Source organism: Lissotriton helveticus, chromosome 5_1, assembly GCF_964261635.1.
Source record: "Lissotriton helveticus chromosome 5_1, aLisHel1.1, whole genome shotgun sequence".
In the NCBI taxonomy this organism is placed as follows: Eukaryota; Metazoa; Chordata; class Amphibia; order Caudata; family Salamandridae; genus Lissotriton; species Lissotriton helveticus.
The window spans coordinates 1,372,536,067-1,372,557,822 of record NC_136065.1 but is presented as its reverse complement, the minus strand read 5'-3'; the positions used below and the strand labels follow the sequence as shown (position 1 = coordinate 1,372,557,822).

General features: G+C 43.6%; 1 protein-coding gene across 1 annotated transcript in view; it reads right to left on the bottom strand.

Moving 5' to 3' along the window:
* The window catches only part of ZNF76 (zinc finger protein 76), a 284,990-nt gene that overhangs the window by 221,661 nt on the left and 41,573 nt on the right, over positions 1–21,756 (bottom strand). Inside the window, exon 2 of the mRNA XM_078644308.1 lies at positions 12,064–12,144. Coding sequence (XP_078500434.1) covers positions 12,064–12,144 — 81 coding nt within the window. The remainder of the gene's footprint in view (positions 1–12,063; positions 12,145–21,756) is intronic.

The following is a 21,756-nucleotide window of genomic DNA, read 5'->3' as shown; positions in this document are numbered from 1 at the left end:
ACATAAAGTCAATCAACCATCTCCAGGCAGTCAAATCTATTTGTGGTTTGAATGCCCTGCCACCCGCCATCCGCAAAACGGTTGTTATTGGGATACCAAGGACGAGGTACCCAATCCCTACCTCTAAACTGTTGGGTGTGCCATGGGTCGCCATAGTCCCATTGATGTTCTTGGTTCAAAGGCCAATTTGGCGGTGGAATTGGGTAGTGGTAATTAGAAGTAGGGGGATAAAAAAAGGAGAGTCGGTGGGTGTCGATTCCTCCCTTCTTCTCTAGGTCAGGCCATGAACATATATGATTCACAGTAGCGGCATCCTCACATGTGATGATGACACAATCCCCTTGAATGCTCTTGGGTATCTTACCCACCCAAGAAACCCTTCGTACCGAGGATATTCTGCAGGTGAATGGGGGCTTCAGGGGCCTATAGATGCAAAGCCATTGCAAAATTTTATTCCGGAGCGACCAGTGGGGTTCGTTAGTTCCCTCTGGAAGTTCCGGTACTCCTGTTAAAATTGCTGTAAATGGAGATACCTCTGGGGCCAATTGAAAAGGGCGTTTAGGTCTAGGCCTCTTTTTGTCTGCATGTGAATTAGCTTTGGGGGCCTTTTTGTTGCTGGTAAATTCCTGTAAAGGCTCATTAGTAGGGGCACGATTAGCTTCATTGGAAGTACCCCGTGGGGTCTGTGCAGCAAGAGTTTGCTTACTAGATGACGGTGTCTGGGGCGTTGGTTTATCTTTCGGCTTACATTTAATACAGTTAGTACAGGTGTTAGAATTAGACAGTGCTAAAATGGTAGGGTCCTTTATTATAGATTTAGTACTAAACATAACTGTATTAGCAGATGGTTTATCTATATTAGTCTTAGCTGAGGGGACCCCCGTACAGGACACCCCAGCTGAAACCACAGGTATAACCGCCCCCGATTTAACTGCTCCTGCCCTTGGGTGGTTGGAAGATTTATCAATAAGTATAGCAAGCTGTTTCTCAATGGCCATGATACTCCGTTCCAGGGGTAGGAGTTGTTGTTTAAACAAGTCCCGAAGTCTTTCAAACAACTGGATATTATCAAAATCAGACAGTCCAGATGCACCCCCCTGGACAATACCATTAGAAGTGCTATATGAATTAAGCAAGACAGATGGTGCAGAGTTTGTGCCAGTAGACATATTCATGGCTGGTGCTGTAGTAGTCCCTTTCTTTTTCTTATTTTCCGGATGTTGATTGGCCTTATTCCCTTTATTTGTAGGTATTGACTGCTTGGGAATAGCGCCTTCTCTCACCCCCATAGAATGAGTACCTTGAGTCTGATCGACAACTACAATCCGCTCTAGATCCGGGGTGATCTCAAGGTTCTCAATGGAATCCAGACCTAATGACAAGTTGGTGGCCGATAAATCTACGGCATTCGGAATGGAGTGTAATTGTGCTGTAACATTTGCAGGTTGAGAAAGGCTGGGAATGGATGTTACTACTGGGACCGGGGTTACGGCTGTAGCTATGAGACCCAGGGAGGATCTCCTAGCAAACGCAAGGTCCTGGGAAACCCTGCGCTCCAAAAGGGAGATGTTTAGATTAATAGCTTCAGTGGTGGTGGAAATAAATTTGTCAATAGGACCTGTGAACTGAGCGGTTCTAAGTGCAGTCTTACTTCTGGATCCCCTTGTTACTGACATAGTGCGGATATGCAGGCACAGAGGCAGCAGACCAAGGAATCACAATCACTCACTGAGCCAAAGAGTACCTGTAACTGATGTGATGATCGTCAAGCGGGAACGTACCGGATCGAAAAGGGGGGGGCCCTGCCCTGCCTGGATCTGTCTGGAACGGGCTGAAACGGGCCCGCCCTTGGCCCGGGCTTCGCCCGGGCGCTCCCGCGCGCGACTCGCGGGTGCGAGGGGCGTTCCGCTCTTTCAAGCGCCTCCGGGCGCTCGTGCGGCGTCACTTCCGCCGCCGGGGCACCTGGGAGTTGTAGTGCTGGAGCGCTATGGAGCTGAGCGCTGGTAACGCTGGCCGTTTCCCTCACGGCGTCGGTAGAGCGCTGGAGCGCTATAGCGGTAGGCTATCTGTTTTCTGCTGACCTCGATGGCCGTTCACCTCACGGCTTTTGGAAAAGGAAAGTGTCCCGCCGGAGCTCTGGACGCTCCGCTCTTTCAAGCGCCTCCGGGCGCTCGTGCGGCGTCACTTCCGCCGCCGGGGCACCTGGGAGTTGTAGTGCTGGAGCGCTATGGAGCTGAGCGCTGGTAACGCTGGCCGTTTCCCTCACGGCGTCGGTAGAGCGCTGGAGCGCTATAGCGGTAGGCTATCTGTTTTCTGCTGACCTCGATGGCCGTTCACCTCACGGCTTTTGGAAAAGGAAAGTGTCCCGCCGGAGCTCTGGACGCTCCGCTCTTTCAAGCGCCTCCGGGCGCTCGTGCGGCGTCACTTCCGCCGCCGGGGCACCTGGGAGTTGTAGTGCTGGAGCGCTATGGAGCTGAGCGCTGGTAACGCTGGCCGTTTCCCTCACGGCGTCGGTAGAGCGCTGGAGCGCTATAGCGGTAGGCTATCTGTTTTCTGCTGACCTCGATGGCCGTTCACCTCACGGCTTTTGGAAAAGGAAAGTGTCCCATTTGTCCGATGTTATCTTCTGTCACTGTTGTAAATAATAAGTCACTCTTCCACCCAGGGGAACATTTGACAGGATAGGAGGAGAAGGACCTGCAATCTGTGGAATGTCATTGTCTTATATTATTATCTTTCCCAGAACGATGTCCTCGTCCTCTGGGAGTGGACTTAGAGTAGCCCCCAGAATGTTTCTGTCCATATTGCTGCCGATAGGGCTGCGAAGAGGAAGAGTAGGATGTGTATCTTCCCTGCTGGTAGCCACCTCTATACGAGGGTTGTCCTCTTCCATGGGCGCCTCAAAAAGACACCTTCCGGTACTGTAATGCACCCAAGGATTTCGCTGTATCCGTGTCTTTTTTAATACTTTGAAGGGTCTCATCCACCAGGCGCCCAAAAAGATCCTCCCCATCAAAGGGTAGGTCCAGAATTTTATTTTGGACCTCTGGCCTAAAGGAAGTGGCCCTCAGCCAACCATGGCGCCTCAAAACTGCTGCTCCTCCGAGGGAACGAAAGGCCATGGTAGCTATGTCCATAGCGCAATCAATAACTTCAGCCAAAGTTCTCTCCCCTTCCTGCAGAACTTTCTTTGCCTCCTGCTTGGAGTCTTCCGGGAGGAGGTCGACATAGGGTGCTATATCGCACCACATCTGTGTCATATCCGCCCAGGATGGCAAAGGCATTAGCAGCTCTGGCCAGGAGCGCTGACATGGAGGAGAATTGTTTACCTGCGTTACCTAAATGCCTTCCCTCCCTGTCCGGAGGTGCTGAAATAGGTGCTGCTGGATTCTTTGCCTTTTGTTGCGCTGCCTGCGAGATGATTGAATCCGGTTTAGGATGGCCCAGTAAACACACCGGGACGTTCTCTGGCACCTTATACTTTTTGTGCAGCCTCGCCGGTACCGGTGTAACCGTTGCTGGAGTTGTCATGACCTGTAATCTTTCTTTCCATAAGTGGTCAATAATTGGTATAGACCTGATTGATTTTTGATAGGGCTCTTTAAAGTCATACAGAAAACATTCTGCTGGAGTTGTTTTCATTGGCAGCTGAAATCTATTTGCCGCTCTCTCCATTAAGTTGTGGAATCTTCCAAAATCCACTGGTAGAGAATCTGCCGGAACTTGGGTGGGTGATGGTGGAGATTGAATCAGGTAATCATCCCATTCTCTGTGGGGCTCCGTTAGCTCCCCTTCCTCGCGGTCCTCATCATCTATGGTCCCAGGATCCTGTTGCTGTTAGACCTGAGGTGTCAGCGGAGCAGTGTCTAGTAGGCTTTCCCTACTGCGGACTGGAGTGGCCGGAATTGAACGAGGACGTGAAGGTGGAACGTCTTGAGGAACCCCTGATGGAGGAAACCTCTTTTTATAATCCGCCAACATGGATTGCAGATCCATCAACATGGATGATGGCATTGCTACCATCTCTTCCTGATGCTCTTGTTGGTAGCGGTGGTATGAAATGCTGTGATACTCTTCATACCCTTCTTCCTCATCATCTTGACATTTTACATGGAGCTCAGATGGGCTTGTGGCATACCCAAAGGGCCCATCATCCTCCTCATCATCATCATCTGACTCTTCCTCCTCCAAAAGGTGCGACGGGACCAATGGAGTAATTTTACTTGGGGAAGTCACTGCTGGTGTGATCATCTTCCTGTTCTTTTCCGGAGTTTGTCTCGTCGACGAGATCGTCATCGATACCACCGTCGACAAAGCTGTTGTCAGTGCAGTAGATCCATTCCTCGCAGACGACATAGTAATCGTCGTCGACGTTCCCGTTGACGACCTCATTGTCATCACCGTTGACGACGATCCCGTCGTCGACACTGCCGTCGTCATCCTCACCGTCGTCGATGTTACCGGCGTCGACACTCCCGTCGACGCTGGCTCCAATACATTTAATGGTAGCTTTTGTACCTTGGTCGTCGCCGTAGACGATGATTTCTTAGTCGGCGGTCTCGTCGACGATGTCGATTTTTTCACCTTCTCCTCAGGAATACTAGAGGATGGCTTCTTGAATGATGCAGGAGCCAACGGTGGTGTCTTTGAAGGCTCAGAAGAGGTTCTTTTGGATTCTTTTTCTTTCATAGTGAGTCCTTTGCTCTCCTCTGGCTTTTTCTGAGGAGATTTTGAAGGACTACGCCCTGAAGACCCTTGGTTGGTCTTTTTTAGGGACTTCTCAGGACGGTCCCCTGAGGAATGAGCCGGAGAAGATTTTGATCTTTTCTTAGATCTCCTGGATGAAGAGGAGGATTCCTGGTCACTATCACTAGAAACCACCTCCTTTCTGGCCTTGATCTTTTGAAGCCAAATTAAACGGCGTCCTTCACGATCTCTAAGGGTCTTACTAGAGAAACTGCGACATACCTTACAATCCTTTGCTTGGTGGTTCTGGTAAAGACAGTATATACAGTCTTCATGCGGGTCATCGGTGTAGAGTCTCTTTTTAGAGCAGGTGGCACAGGCTCTAAAAAGACCCTTTTTTTCCTTTCCAGCCATTCTCAAGGATGTAGATGAGAAATAGATTATAAACTTCTCAAATTCACAAGAAATAGACTGATAATGAAGCTTCTATCCAGTTGGAAATACAGAGTTTGAGCAGAGCTCAAAGGAGACTCCCTAGCACAATGTGCCTGTAGAAAATCTGAGGGGCAAAAGGTTCTCTCAGGAGGGTTCTAGAGGGTGAGTGGCTCTGATTGGCTAAGAGAAAAGTTTGGTCCTTTTTTACATAACAAAGGTTATGGGTTGCAAAAGGGAAATGGGCCTAGGCCATTTTCAGTTAGCTATACTGCTAACCATTGCTTTTTTATGTACCGGAGACTCCCGTCTCGACGACTGGGAAATGATTCAGGTATGTGAATCTATGAAAGCTCCAATACTGGAGTAAATAGTTTTATCAGTAAAACCACGTCAGTAGGAAATGGTGTGGCCATTTCAATGGAAAATCTGCTGATTGCACATAAGTGTGCTACTGCTTCATGCTTCACCCATGTATTTATTAAAAGTGATATGAGAAACATTCCTGCCCTGCCCGGATTACAATGCGGTTAATGAACTAAAGCGGCAAGCTAGTGGTCATGTGAATCTTATATGTGGCTAAATTTGTATTATATATGGAGCAAAAGTTTAGTCTATTAAATCAAACAAAAGTGTTTTTTGTACAGCAGACTTACTTAACTCGCATATTTGAAGGTGCTCTCTTATGTGATAAAGAAGAAATGGAGGCTCTGTGAATTCAAATATCTGCCCAGGATCACATAATTCGAAACCAGTTTATAGGTCAAGAGCATTATAATTAGGTAGAGTAGATTATTTAAGTAACTAGATCACTGCTGGAGCCCTTCCCTGTGTGTTCCTGGAGGATTTCGGTGACTGGAGAACTTTGCTGCCTTCCCTGTCTGGTCCCTGATGCTGGCCTGGAACTAGTGATTGACCAAAGCTACTAACGGAGAGCCGCGGGTGCAGGGGACAGCGAGGACCAGCATTCTCTGTTGCTGTCAGTTGGTGCCTCTTCCCCTAATTAGCCCCGCCTACCCGCCCCTATTTCAACAAGGTTATTCCCGCGCATCACAGGACACGCGCGGGACTAGCCCGGGCGAAGGGCGGGCCCGTTGTAGCCCGTTCGAGCCTGAAAGAGACTGGACTGGGCTCACTCTCTTGGCTCCTCGTTCTGTGGAAGTTGCAGTATTTATTATTGTTTAGTAAGTCCTGGTTGTAATAGGTCGCTTGTTATGTCTACACGTGGTGCCAAGAATAAAGATGTGGCAGGGGGATCCCTCTTAACTGGAACACTTGATAATTGTATAACGAGGGCAAACTCTATGATAGATCAGGGAATTACACTGATGGAACGCAGGGTTTCACAAGATTTAGCTATGGCAAAAAGATCATCCATAGGCAATCTTGTGAACGCCCGTACACCTGAAAATCCACATAGAGGTAACATTATAGAAACCCAGGCACAGGTATATCGTTCCCCCCTTCCAATAGATCAGTCTGATATTCAATCGATTACTGACCTAAATCTGTCACAATCAAAAAATGCAATTACGTGAGAGGAAGGAGGGATCTGAACCTAAAAGAAAAAGGGTAAATACAACTATAGGGGGAGGGAGAAAAGCAAAAGTAGCTAAGGGCATGAGTAATATGGTAACACCCCATCAGCAAAAAAGTACTGTGGCTCTAGATATTCCTCACACACTGGCCATACAGCCCGAAGGATTAGCACCTGTGGTGAGGTCAGAAATCATGGAAACAGGCGATGAGATCGCTGATACATTGTTGATAAAAATCGGGGCCTTGCTTAAAGCTGCTACTGCCTCGTTGGAAAATAGACTTAAAAGGATTGAACAACAACTCTCCATCTTAGAAGTAAACCCTAAGGGTTGGACAGAAGCGATGAAAGGAAAAAAGGCACCACAATGTGCAATAATGAAAACAACTAATCCGGTGGTACAAAAGTCTAGTAACAAATCGACTTCTGCCCAAACGATGAATCAGACTGTCACTAACTCAGCAGTACCGACCCCTTCGGTTAAATCGCCTGTTGGAGGTAAATCCACAGAGGGGGTCCAAAAAACAAGAAAAAATCTAGATAATGCACCTAGAGGGGATTCAAAGCTTAGTGCACCGCCGAGAAAGCATACAGTAAATCTACCCCCCGAAGCAAGTCCCTACGTGGTTATATTAACAGGAGTACCAGAGTTAAGAACCCACGAGGAGGAATCTTATGTGACCTTGAAAAACAAGGTGTCTCATTGGTTAATTACCAATCGGCCACTCCCACCTCACATTACTAGCAGAATATTAATGGTGCGCAGAGCTCCGTGGGTGGGTACAACTACCAAAACAACTCCTGGAGACTGCATATTGGTTAGTTTTAGCGATACACATACGGCAGAGTACATATGTAATTGGACTAGTAGGAGCTATCCCAGCGTGCAGTCACCCATAGAAGTTCGACCTCTAGCATACTTTTCCACACGTAACATCCCATTGAGCTGTGAGGACGAATGGACCACTGTGACACGGCATAATAGGGGCTGGGCGCCAGATGAGGACTATAGACAGGAGGCCATGTGGAGAGGCGTGTATGTTGAAAATCGTTTCAGTTCCCTAGAAACGGTGGATTGACATGAGAGTTCCAAACACAATCCCATAGGACTCAAAGGGGCCAACATGAAAGATTATTATCCAAATCCATCAAACAGAATATACCCTCTAAATAATAGCATAGAAATGGAACTGGTGAGGGAGAATGCATCATCACCTGAGGGAAGTACACGCCCGAGAAGATCTTGCTCAAGGAGGGTCCAGTTAAATCACTTGCCTAGCCCAGAATTTGATGGAAGGAATATGGGAGCTCGCCAGATCTTAGGGAAACTGAAATGTCTACACTAACTACCCCCCCCCCCGGCTTTAAATAGGCACGCTGCCCTTACAAAGGTGAAGGATGATAATGACTCCATTATTTTTCTTTCATGGAACATAGCGGGACTATTGAGTAAATTAAAGGTGTTAGGGTGTGTGCCTTATATAGAACAATTTACTATTATTTGCTTCCAAGAATGCTGGGACAGGGAGGAGACTCATTTAAATGACTTTCGTACCTTCTTTACACCGGCTAAGCCTTCAAAGAGGGGCAGAAATGTGGGGGGCTTATGTACTTATATAGTTAATACTGTAAACATCACAGTTAAAAAGAGCGTTTTAGGATCAGACTATTACCAAATATTGGTTTTATCCCTGGGTGGAAAACAAATCATCATCTTGATTAATTTGTATAACAATATCCCTAGGGAGGATATAAATAAAACACTAGTGCATCTTGCGCACAGCGTGCAACTACTAGTCGAAAATTTACAGGAGGATTTGTGCGTAGTGTTGTTGGGGGACCTAAATTGCCATCTATGCACCCAAAGTAATCAAGGAGTTTGTGGGATACTAAATTTGAAAGGTGACCCCTGCACTCACTTTGAGCACTCAAGCGCTGTGAGTGCTTTTAATTTCCTGATCCATTTATTGGATTTAGGGTTTGGTAATGAATTATGTAGCCCGCAGGTCCCCTTTCTACCAACGTTTATGGGCAGAGGTTGTACCACAGTGATCGACTTTGCCTTGATTTCAAATAGTCATGCCGGTTATGTACTAGATTGCTATACAGGGGAGTATGCATTGAGTGATCATTACCCCATTTGTCTTTCTATTGGTTCCGCTCAGAATAGTAATAAGTCTGCCAATGGTGTGGAAACCCTCTATAAATATGGTATAGCATTAGCTAGGCAGAATGGGTACAACATAAAGTGGAATTAAGTCGAGCCTACGAAATTTATGACATCCTTAATAAAAGAACACCGTGATGAAATTATGATTTGTCTCTCAGAGAATACTGGAAGCGTCCAAATAGTGGCAGCTTTCCAGAAGATTACTGGAGCAATTCATAAGGCACTAACTAAACCATCTAAAAAGGGCTTAAAAAAAGAGGGGGAGGGATGGTTTGATATAGCCTGCAGTAAAGCCCACGCAGCTCTAAAATCTATCCTTAAGAAAAATGTTGTTGAAATCAGACAGGCTAGAGCAAGGTACTATACCGCAATTGAAATTAGGAAAATTGAATTAAAAGGAGGCTTGGAGGTCACTACATCAAGCATGCATCTTGAGAGACATGGTGGGCTTTTGGAAGGCGGTGAACGCCCCCTTCTTTATTGAAAGAAATACAGATACTATGGAGATGGCCATTGATGAGGCTACATGGATAGACCACTTTACAAATTTATATAAGAAGGATGAGACAGTGGAATCTACTTATAACGATCTTCAGGACAGGGAAGTGGTTAGAGCACAAAGTTTATTTCCCATGAGCATCAATTTCACCTTATCTGAAATTGAGCTGGCTATAGCGAAAAGTGCTGCAGGAAAAGCGGCTGGCCCAGACGGGGTGCCTGTAGATATTTATAAATCGGACACGGATCTATGGGCACCACTTTTGACAAACGTCCTCAATAATAGTAACAATAGTAACAATACAGGTTTTATTGATACATGGCAAGAGGCGGTAGTGGTCCCCATTTTCAAAAAGGGGGATCGAAACGACCCAAAGTGCTATCGCCCGATCGCTTTTAGATTCACTCATGAAAGTGGCAGGACGAGCGGTACTGAATAGGTTGCAAACATGGGCAGATGAGGCAGAAATCCTCTCTAAATTTCAGTATGGTTTTAAGGCGGGCTTAGGAACCGGCTAGCAGGGTTTAAATCTGGCCATTCTCGTAGGGAAATACGTAGTTGCAAAAAAGGGTAACCTGTTTTTGTCATTCGTCGATTTGAGCTTGGCTTTCGATTGCCTTAGTCACGAGATTCTATGGGACACATTGGCGCAACTTGGTATTGAAACCACCTTATTGAATTATATTAAAGAACTATATAGGGGAGCCGGGGCCAAAGTACGTTTTGGGAATAGGGGCGAATGCACATCTCTCTTTCCTATAAGGAAAGGAGTGCGGCAGGGCTGCATTCTCGCACCCTTTTTATTTAATTTGTATATAAACAGTGTGGCTGCCCAACTATTAACGGCTAAAACGGATTTCCCCCAAACCAAAGGTGGTCCAGTACCACTTCTTTTATACGCCTATGACGCGGTAATCATGTCAAGAACTCAAGTGGGTCTGCAGAGAGCACTTTCTACCTTTGCTGATTATATGAGGGAGAGAGGACTAAAAATAAATATTGCTAAAACTTTTAATATGTGTTGTCCAATTCAATCCAAAAATTCTTTATTTCGGCCATTTGAGGCCATAAAAGATACAGTAAAACGTATAAAACACATATAAACATACAATATAAAAACGATGCAAGGAAGCGAAGGACTAATTAATTCAGTGCATATCAGAATCTGGGAAACTAAAAGGCTCAGTTAGCTACAATTCATCACAATTCATTGCACATTTTGAAATTTAAGTAATTACCCTTTCAATATTTTCCCCCTTATCTGCCACATAGCCATTAAATACTTAGCTACAGCAAAAACAATATAGTGCAGGGTATTTGTCTTCAGGATTCTGTATGATTGTAGAAAATTCCTGATGTGTTGTACATCTAAAAGATATGTTTCATGCAACACTTTTTTAGAAAAGTCTAAGATAGAGTAAACAGAAATGTTTTCCTATTTAGGAATAGTTTTTAATAAAAAGGGAACATGGGTGTCGGCAGCTGAAGCGAGGAAACTAGAGTTTTCTCGCGCTATCGGAGCTATAAAGAAATTTGCTATTAAATTGGGGGCCCGCCCTGTACATATTCTCATCGATATCTATAAGTCGAAATGTGTGTCCACCGTAACTTATGGTGGGATTACTAACACTAGAGAAATTCAAATTTGCGAAAATTCGTTTCTGCGATTTCTGCTGGCACTCCCACCCTCAGCATCAAGTTATGTATGCCATAAAGAACTCGGGCTGACTTATGTGTCCGATCTAATTAAAATAAGCCCGGTTTTACTTTGGCATAAAGTTTGGAATTCGGAAGAAACTGGCCTCAACAGAGAGATTATACAGGACTGTTTGGAGCTTCAGGAGGGGCAAAAAATTAAATGGTTTTTCTATGTAAAGTCTTTTTTAGGAGAACTCGGATACCCTGAATACTTCTCTTCCCCAAGTACTCTAAGCTCTATTTCTAGAAAAAAATTGAAAGAACAATGCTTGTAACTATTAGAGTTAAAACGGTGGCATATGGAAGGGATAAAGGGCTCTGTAATACAGAACCAATTAATGTTGCACGGGAGTGGTATACAAAAATATTTAATTCTGGTACAGAGCAGTTTCTCTAGAATGCTGTTAACGTGTTTTAGAGGGGACAGCTTCTTTAGACTGGTAACGTTTCCAGAAACTAATTTATGGTCAAAAGATTTACCGCCGTGCCCATGCGATGACATTTCAAAGCAATCCACTATTGTTCTGTAAATTTTACTCCTTTTTACACTAAATAAATATTTGATCCTCCTGCTGAAAAAGTGGAGACTGAGACCGTGCAGACCGGCCCTTCTGAAACTCATGATGCTGGAAGACGAAATGACCATGTTTTGTGTGTCAAATTTTTTGAAAAATGTGATTAGATGCAGGAAATCCATGAACTGACCCTTAATTTAAATAACATTTACCCACCTGTTAACACCGCTATATACTTTCGTATGGTAATTAGTTGTGGAACTAATTGTAATGTGTTTTTATTGCTTTTTGTATTGCTATTATGATTTTTAACATGTAAAATCGAATAAAGCTATCTTTGACTTTGACTTTGAAGTAACTAGATCTGTAGGTCTATTAACATTTTTATGATCTTTCTAGGCCTGCACAGTGCCCCATATCCCAGCACCAAAAGTTTAACTGGAAGACCCAGTTGCTTCACCTACTGACAGTATGTGTGCCTTACAAGACCCAATTTCAGAAGGAGGATCTGCTGCCTTGCTCTTACCACTCGGCACAGCCACATGCTGGATGTACGCAGTGCTTCCATCCTCTAACTCAATGGCCTGTCCTTCAACCAACTTCTGTCCTGCAAAGAAACACAAGATATCCGTATGAGTCTTAAAAAAGTGTATGGACAAGAATGGGCAGTAAAATAGAAAAGACACACTCACACGTTTTCCCACCCAGTAACTTTAAAAGAAATCTGACAAACTGGAGAACGCCTTAGAAGATAATGTAGCAAATCATCCATAAGAAGTCAAGTTAAAATTTATAGGAGGGGAAAAACTATTTTTCACACCTATGATTTATTTAATTTTGACGCATAGTGAAAAATCAACATATTTTAATACCTTAGCTGCTTCAAGTTACAATCTAAACCACTGTCACCAACTTGTTGCATACTGAAGAACTTACATTTATGAACAACCCTCAGGAGCGGACTGGACTGATTTGTCTTGGACCAACTACTAAGCCATTCTACTTCACCATGGCACACCACATTTCGTCCGGCAAGTGCCACAAACAAGAATCACATGCTGGACTAGATCCCTGATAAAACTATTTTCTGAAACACTCACTCATAAGTATCAGCACTACACACCACACCTCTGCAGAAGACATACTCTGTGCGCTTAAAGGAGCAATCCTACGAACAGATGCCCCGACAAAAATCATCCATCAGGAACAAAACACTAACGTTCAAGGGCTCTCCCTGTTACAGAACCCTCAGACAACACAGAAAATTGATACATTGATCCTCCTGGTGGATTGCAGAAACCTAACATTTTAATACTAATCCAGTTTCACAGAATACAATTTCATATTTATGGCAAGAAATTTAATTTTGACTCTGCCTTAACGACACTATAAATTGCCCCTGCATGTTACGTAAAAGGGAACATCCCACCTTCATATCCTCACTCCCTACACAGCAGATTAATCCCTATAGTTCTTTATCAAACTTTACTGTTAAGCTACATCTAAAAAAACTAAAACCTGCAACATCATAACCAGCACATCCCACCACCAACCCTACCTACTTCAATATTTCAACCATTTCATTAAATCCTACAAACGCTAAAAAGCATAGGTGAAAGGGGGCCTACTTTGAATTACTTTCTTTACAGAGGCATTGCAAACTATACAACTGAGAAGATTCATCTATTAAGAGTCAGGCTGCTTGCTGCCCAGTACTCAAATCTCTTCTGTTCGCCCCTGTTCAGAAATCATAGGCAGTACAGCTCTACCATACCACTTGATCGCCAAACTCGAGTGAAAACAAAGATGCACTATGCATTGTCACTTGCAAAGCTTTCCAGAAGATAAACAGATATGAGAGTGTACTTTCCTGTTACACTTTGTTAACAGAGCAATGAAAAGTGAAAAAACGAGCGTGATGATCCCAACAGCAGGAGAAAGAGAAAAGGCATACATGCTGCTTCCCTTGGTCATTTTCAGCATGGAATATAACATGTTGGTTAATTATATGTAACGTTTATGGAATGCGGGCATGCAAGAATGTTTAACATAAAGACCACTTACACAAAACACAATACAAACTGATTGACACTTAATACTATACAATGCCAATTATTTTTTATCAATATCTGAAGAAAATAAAAGCGTATTTAGGCTTGTAAGAAATCAAACTTGTGCTAAATAATATTACATGCATGTGCTAGTAGCAGAAGCATAAAGCAATTATTTATTCCCCCAGGATTGGAACTTATCTTCAGTTTTTACAATGCTCTTTGTAATGATCACAAAAGACACCTCACTAGCTAACTTACTAATAATTGGAGCAATAATCTACAGCTTAGCTGAAGTGCTGCATATGTGGCACAGCAGCATTGTTAGTAAACTGCACGACTAAGGAAACTGGTGATATCTAGAAAGAAAAAACGAAAACAAAACACACAAGTAAAAGTACTTTATGTATGTATTATGTGATAAAAAGGTTGCTGTGCATGTATATGTTACTACTCCGCAGCCATGGTCTTAGGTGCCTAGTTGGCTTGAAGCAAAGATGGTACTCCAAGAGCTTCAAATTAGTTGAGTGAATGGCTACAAGTGGAACACATGTACCTAGGGAATCAGTGGCTGAGGTCTCACAGGTAACAACGTGCGGGCTTGAAGACTAAGAAGTGCTTTGAGCATATGCAATGTCAACAGAGAGAGCCCGAGGGTTAGCTGAGGTACTCTTGAATTCTGGATGATGAGGTTAAGAGCAAGCAGAAGAGATGTTCCAGGTGCTGTTGGGGGGAAGTGGGGAGGAGCTATAAGGGCCCAATGAGAAAAGGTGAGAATCAGCTAAAGGTCTGCGTGGGCCAGCCTAGGAATTCAGAGAGGTAGTTAAGCCTCTCTGGGCCCGCTATGGGTGTCTTGGGTCCTCAAGGTGTCCAGCTATGGGTGATTTGAGGATAGGTGGAGAGGGTTTGTGAGAAGGCGGAGGCCTGGTAAAAGAAGTATGAGCATTGAGGGATAACTAAGGCCACTGAATAATCAAAAGTATCAGCCGAGATTTTCTAATGCCCCTGGTGGCAAAGAAGGCTGGCCGAGGAGGTCCGAGCACTGGAGGCAGCAGGTCACAGTGCGGCAGCTGCCTGTATATACTGCTACACTAGAGGCTACCACAGTGATCTGTCCTCTTTGGTTGCTTCTGCCTGTGCTACCAGTGATCTGGGTGATTTAAAATTACATTGCTGTACTGTGCGTGATGTGTGTGGGAGGGAAGCCTGGAATTCTGCTACTTCGCCTGTATAAGTTATGTTTTTGAGGGAAGGCTTACACTGCTGCTGACCTGCGGTATCTGTTTTGTATTAGAAGCAGGTTACAAAGCTGCTTCCACACTGTACTGGCTGTGTGTGAAGGATGCTTGCACTGTTCCTGCCGTTTGTTCTGTAGACACGGGTGATCACTCTTTATATTCAATATTCAAAGTGAAGACAGGACCAGCATCGCTGAATATCATGTCTGTTTCACCTATGAGTTTAGCCCCAAACTACCCTGAACTTGTAACTCGCTATGTCAGCAGTAGCCAAATCTCGCCAACATACATTTTAGCAAATTCGGTCTTATGGGAGCATGTGGTGAGCCTGGACACATTCTCTTTATACAAGGGAGGAGTCCAGACATGAAAATGTTCTAAGAGCCCTACCTTAGCGCACATTGCCAAAGCAGGACTTTGGGAAGATTCAAGCTCTTGACGACAAGATGCACCATCTCAAAGAGACAGAAGTGTAATATCCATTGGACCAGGAGGGCTTTAGCCCTGCCCTCTGTTATCCTTTGGGATCTTGTTCGCGCTATATAAAACTTTATAGATAAATAAATAAATACTCAACCCCTTCCTTCCACCCCATTAGCTGCTGCGGGATGGGCTGGGGCTGCGGGTCTGGAGACCAGCCTCATTTAACTGTTCCTCTGAAGGCCACTTACAGCTTGATGAGGCTGCATTTAATTGGTCATTGCTTTCTGTGCACCCTGCAGCCCTCCTCGCTCGGCATCATGCGTCTCCTTGCAAAGAGACCATCAGCAAGTGATAGGTCAACACGGATGAAAGACAAATACACAGCAAGGGTGCCCTGATAAAAATCAAAAACTTACATAAAAGCTTGTCAGACTGTCATTAAGAGTGTACGACAATGATGAGACAGAAACAACTAGAGACCGATTTTACCTTTCAAATTTAAATAAAAAAATCTATGAAAGTAAAAACAAATGTTAGGAGTATTATAACTATGTTTACTTTCGTAGTGCTTGGAGGTCGTTCTTAGCGCGGCATGAAATGTTGCATTTTGCCTTCAAGTTCTGCTTGTCATTTTAAATCATGGAAATTACATCTATGTGGGTATACGTAGATCAGGGTAACGCAGGACATTGGTCTGAAAAATACCAACATGGGCATCAAAGCCTATTACCCTTCTGAGATTGATAAACAGGTTGTCTATGAGTTCATTATTGAACGTTTGCTATTTACAGAGCTAGAAAATGACATCTGCTGCATTAAGTCCTGAATAAAATACTTGTTATTTACACAAAAGCAATGCAACTTAAAATTATAATACACAGAGACAACAAACAGCTGGAACTGGTGCTTAGTGTTCTACAGCATCCACTCCAGAGATTTGTGTTTGACACCATTGTTACAGGCTCAAATAAGGACACGTCCACAAAGCCTTTCAACCTTCTGAAGTCAATAAAAAGAGAACCATTCAGTTTTCTGATAATATCTGCTATCTTTCAATGGCACCAAGATATATTCTCTGAGTGAACGTGCATTCAACCGATATTCTGCCATGTCTATTTCAACACATAAACAAGATAAAGTGTCAGAAGTATGTAAACACAAGATTCTCCCACAAAGTGCTACAGTGCTAGGTTTCTGTGACAAGACTCCACATAGAGAACACAGGGCAACACCACAGAAGAAACAAAATACATAAAAATAGGTTAGTGATTTGCATCACGTTAGAAAATCTGTTGATAAAAAGTGTTCCAAGTATCACATTAAAATGTGGGCCCCTGACCACTTGAACACATTCTAGTTTGCATGTGTTTGACACCACATGGTTCCAAGCATCAGACTGAGAGCCAGGAAGCTCTGAACTGCCTGTTGCAGTGGGGACCCCCTGACCCAGAGTACACAGCCAGACAGTCATGCAGCTGTTTAATGTCTGCTAGCAGTCAGTACCTAGGGTCCTGGGCCTCCAGTCAGAATGCATCATGCAGGCAATTTTTAGTTGGATTTTTCTTCGTAGGGGAGCCAGTTGAGAGATTTAAGATCTGGGGTGATGTGGCTGTGTCATTTTGAGCCAGTGATGAGTCTAGCAGCAGAGTTGAGCGAGTTCCTTAGAGGAGCAAGTCTCAGATCTGGGCACGCTGGATAGGGTTGTAGTACCATAATCCAACCTGGGAATCACTAAGGCTTGTACAGCACGTTTTAAATCGTGAGGGGTGGGGTGGAAGGTTTTAATTTTCTTAAAATACTAATTTGGTGATTTGCTGCTTTGATGGGGGCACTGATGCTTTTCTGCATGTTGTGATTCTTGTCAAGAGTAACATCCAATGATTTTTCGGAGTCAATGATTTGTGGAGTGCACTTGGTGGTTGTAAGCTGTTTCAGCCATTCTTCGATGACCAGTGCCTGGTTGGGTGGAGCGATTAGAAGGAGCTCAGTTTTCTTACTATTTAGTTTGAGGTGATTAGTTGTTAGCCAGTTTTGAGTTTCCATTAGTGTTGTGTTAAGGGAACTGATGTCTTCTGGGGAGGAGACTTTTAGGTATAGCTGGGTATTGTCAGCATACATGTGGTACTGGATGTTGAAGGAGCTCAGAAATTCTGTTAGGGGTTCCATGAAGAAGTTGAAGAGGGTGGGTGAAAGAGATGATCCCTGTGGGACCTCCAAGTGTGATCGGTGTGGACTGAGAAAGCTAAATAAAGCTTGACTCTTTGAGATCTGTCGAAGAAGTAGGAGAACCAGTTAAGGACTAGACCTGTAAGGCCCATACACTGTTCCAATAGCAATAGGAGATTTGCATGCTTAACCATATAGAATGCCGATTATAGGCCAAGGAGGACTAGTAGACAGGCTTGGTTCTGGTCCATGAGATCAAGTCGTTTTTTGGGTCGGTTACTGGCTTGATAAAGTTGGTTTCTAAAGAAATGTGCTTTAGAAGTTCTGATGTTTTTGTAGTAGCTGTTTCTTAATGATCTCAGTTACTGGAGATGATCAATGGACGGGTCAGATCTCCATTGACTTTCGGCTAGTCTTACATTACATCTTTCTGTGTTGAGACTACCGTTGTACCATGGTTTGGAGATTTGGGTGGATATTCTTTTTAGTTGAAATGGAGTGATTGGGTCAAGAACAGATTCCATCGAGTGAGTGTAGTGATTTGGAAGATCAAGGACATCTGAGAGCTCCTCAGGGGGGAGTAAAGATGTTGTGACAGAGAGGACACAGCATCCCGTCGATATTATGCATGTTCCTTTTCCAGATTTTGGGCTTAAATCGTTGTGCTGTGTTGTTTATCAAGACTTACAAGATGAGGAATGTGATGCGATGGTTGCTGGGTCCACTTGCCAGGTGGTATAGATTCCATATGAATTGAGTTGGCCTTTACAATGATCAGATCTAATGTACATCCTTTGTTGTGAGTGGGTTTGTCGCAGAATTGAGGCAGGTTCAGGTCTGCAAGAAAGGTTATGAAGCGGTTGATTTCAGGACCATTCAGGCCATTCCAATGTAGATTGAAGTCTCCAAGGAAGATTTGTGGGCAATGCTGATCAGCCTTTGTTCCAATGGTTACCATGATTTGTTCAATAAAATCTAAGTGGTTGTCTGGAGGGTGGTATATCACATGCAGTTTGCAATAGGATATGTTTTTGCTTGAGATAGCAAGGCAAAGGTATTCACAGGTGGGTAAGATAGGAGATTGTGTGTATATGGCTGATAGGTTGAGGTGGTGTATGCAAGCGATGCCTCCACCTGGTCTAAAGGGGCTATCTAGTCTCAGAATACCATGGTTAGGGGGACTAGAATGTTCAAGACAGGAGCAGAGGATTCATTTAGGCCAGTTTCCATTAGGATTAGGAGGTTAAGATCATGTGCAAGGATCAGGTCGGCAATATCCCCAGCATACTTTGAGGCAGATCTGCAGTTGATTAGCATGCATTTCAGTTGGGCTTTGTAGGTAGCTGGGTTAGAGTGTGTGGGGTTAATTCATCGAAGGTTATTCTTGTTGACAGCTCTGTGGTTGAGGCTAGAAACTCTGAGAGGGTTAGTCGTGATGACCTGGATAGTTTCCTGGCTATCAGAGTTCTGAGGATGAGAAGAATTGTATAATAGTAGTTGGGTTAGGAGATTGCTGTCGGTTAAGGGAGCTTTACATCTAGTTAGTCATGAAGGTGCGTTGGGGTAGGGGTTCGTTCTCAGTGTCCAAAGTAGGGACAGAGTGGAGGGAGAGGTCCGGTTAGTGGGTAGGTGCATTAGGGGTATGGAGGGGTGGTTGGTACGTTGGTCCAGTGTGGGGGTATGTGTCGTGTGGATCTTATTGGGTCCCAGCTGGTTGGTCGTCATTGTTGTGAAGTGAAAGTCTGTGCAGGTCCGCTTTGAGATTTTGCAGGCTTTTTGTAATCTTGGCAAGTTTGGAAACTAGTGGAGTATAGGGGCTGGTTGACAGGTCTTGAGGTATTGGACAAAGGAGCATAAATGTAGGGCCGGGGTGCAGATGTACTAAATTAATATAGTTCGTAAAAAGTAAAAAAGAAAACAACACTAGATATCTCAAATTGATTTTTCTGCCAAAATATAGCGCCTGGAAGCAGATATGTTATCGTATTCAGTGCTCTAGTTCTGAAAAACAGTTCTGTCATTTGCCACAAGGGTATAGGAATAGCCACAGGCTGTTTTCAGTCAGGGTAACAGAACTGCTGGAAAATGTTGACAACCAGGCATTGTCCTATGCCGATGACATCTATTTGACAGACGATGACCTTTCTGTACACTTGACAAGAGTAGATAGCATAATTCTTGGATTTGCTCACATGGGATACAAATTTAACTTAAAAAAAAAAAATGCCCACCTCAATATCATAGTTCTGGGATATGAGCTGTCAAGTGAAGGCAAAAGACTAGCGACGCATTTATGAGAAAAGTGTGAGATTCTACAGCCTCCAAAAAGGTTGAAGAGATTCCAATCCATAACAGGATTCCTAAATTTTGGAAAAACTTACATTCCAGATCACACAAAATGGGTTAAACCATTTTATGACCTAATGCGTCCAGACTTCAAGTGCACATTGGACCAATGAACGCACATAAATATTACGTTTGGTACAAGCAGACATATTAGCTTCCAAATATTTAAACGTGTGAACACAACAAACCTGGTGATCTGTGTCATTGTGAGGACATCAGGGTACACCTACGTGACATTCAATGAAGCTCACACTGTACGGATTGCAGATAAATCACATTTGAAAATTAATGCTGCAATGCATTTTGCACCTACTGAAAAAATATTGACAGTGGTACAAACTGTTGTGGTGAGAGAGACAGCATTGGCTCAGGGCAAATGAATCATAACCGTGACACCGGTGCCAACCTTAGGGGCCATCACACAAGCAAGCGTTCCAAACGCATTGCACCCATTTTAGATACACTGGGTTAACTCACTCACCGCAACAGCTCTAGATACAGATTTGATTCTACATTACAAACACAAGCCTTTCTGCAATATGAAGAAGAATATTCTCTGCCTAATTTAATATTGCCTCAAGAAAAGTAGGATTACATCAGATATACTGATGGTTCTGCACAACCTGCAGTAGGGACAAAGCATCAATACTCAGCTGCATGCTGTATCGTGAAGGGGCGCAATCAGGATTGAGAATTACATCATGAGAAAACTTACACGAAGTCACTTGGTGACTGCACAGTGCAGTTGGCAGAACTCAGGGCTCTGATACTAGCATTGAAAAATACAGATCCTGGATTCCCCATATCTCCCATACTCCTACTGTGTGATTTGTATTACTCTGTCCAGTCTTATAATTAATATTTACATTACTGGAGGCAGAATGGATACAGAGATTTGACAGGGTACACAATAAAGCACAAAATGCCAAAGCTGAAAGACTGCTCACGTAATCTACAATTTCAGTCACCAGTGTGTTGGCACACGATGCAGGGAATTCACTGGCTGATTACTCACACAACGTAAACATTGCCCTCCACCACCAAAAGGTAGTTAAAAAATATTTGCACAAATGTTTGCTTATTTTTCTGGCTAAATTACATTTGACCTAGTTTCTTATTATAAACTTAAACCATCATCTGCAAAGAAAAATATGCTGACAAACACTAAGCTGATATATTCTGCTCCTTTTCTTTCCCAGCTGTCTCCACAAGGGATTGACTTTTAAAGAGATAACTATTGATGTCCAATCAATTTGGAGGACACAAGATTGACAGGCTCAGGGGAACGAGGCTTTATTTAGAGCATGCCTAATACCATAACAGGCGATTTTACTGAACGAAACTGTGCAACAAACTTCTTGTCTTAGGTTAGCTAAGATAAAAGATTTGGAAACACCACACATTCCCACATTCGCTCATTTTGAAAACTGGCAGCAATTTACAAAATAGAGGGAGGAAACATGACATCATGATACTTAATGGAACAAACAATGCATCAGAAACCAATTTGAAGGGGTGGTTGATGTGGTTGTTAGATTATAACGGATGCATTATAAGAGATAAGGAACAATTTGTGAGGGGATGATTCATTGCAAAAAGTTAAATTAGTACAAAAAGGGGGCTACCCATACTGTATATGAGTGCTTCGCACAATGAGTACAGCTCCTATCAAGATTTGGCGGCTCCCGTTTGTTACAACCAAAAAAGACTGATCGGAAAATTCAGGCTTTGACCTGGTAGTCAAGGCGGATGAAAGGTATAAATATAAGGGGAGATAGAGTCATTCCTTTCGGCAATGCAATAAGTAATCCATGTATTCCCCTATTAGACCTGCCTGACATCATCAAACTTCCAAATATCGTATGCGATAAATTGCTGCATGGTTTATTGACATGTATCCTAATTCCATTCTAAGACAATGTTATTGTTTGAACACCTGTACTTGGTTTGTGCGTTATATTTGGCACTTCACAGCATGTTCACACAAGCACGGTA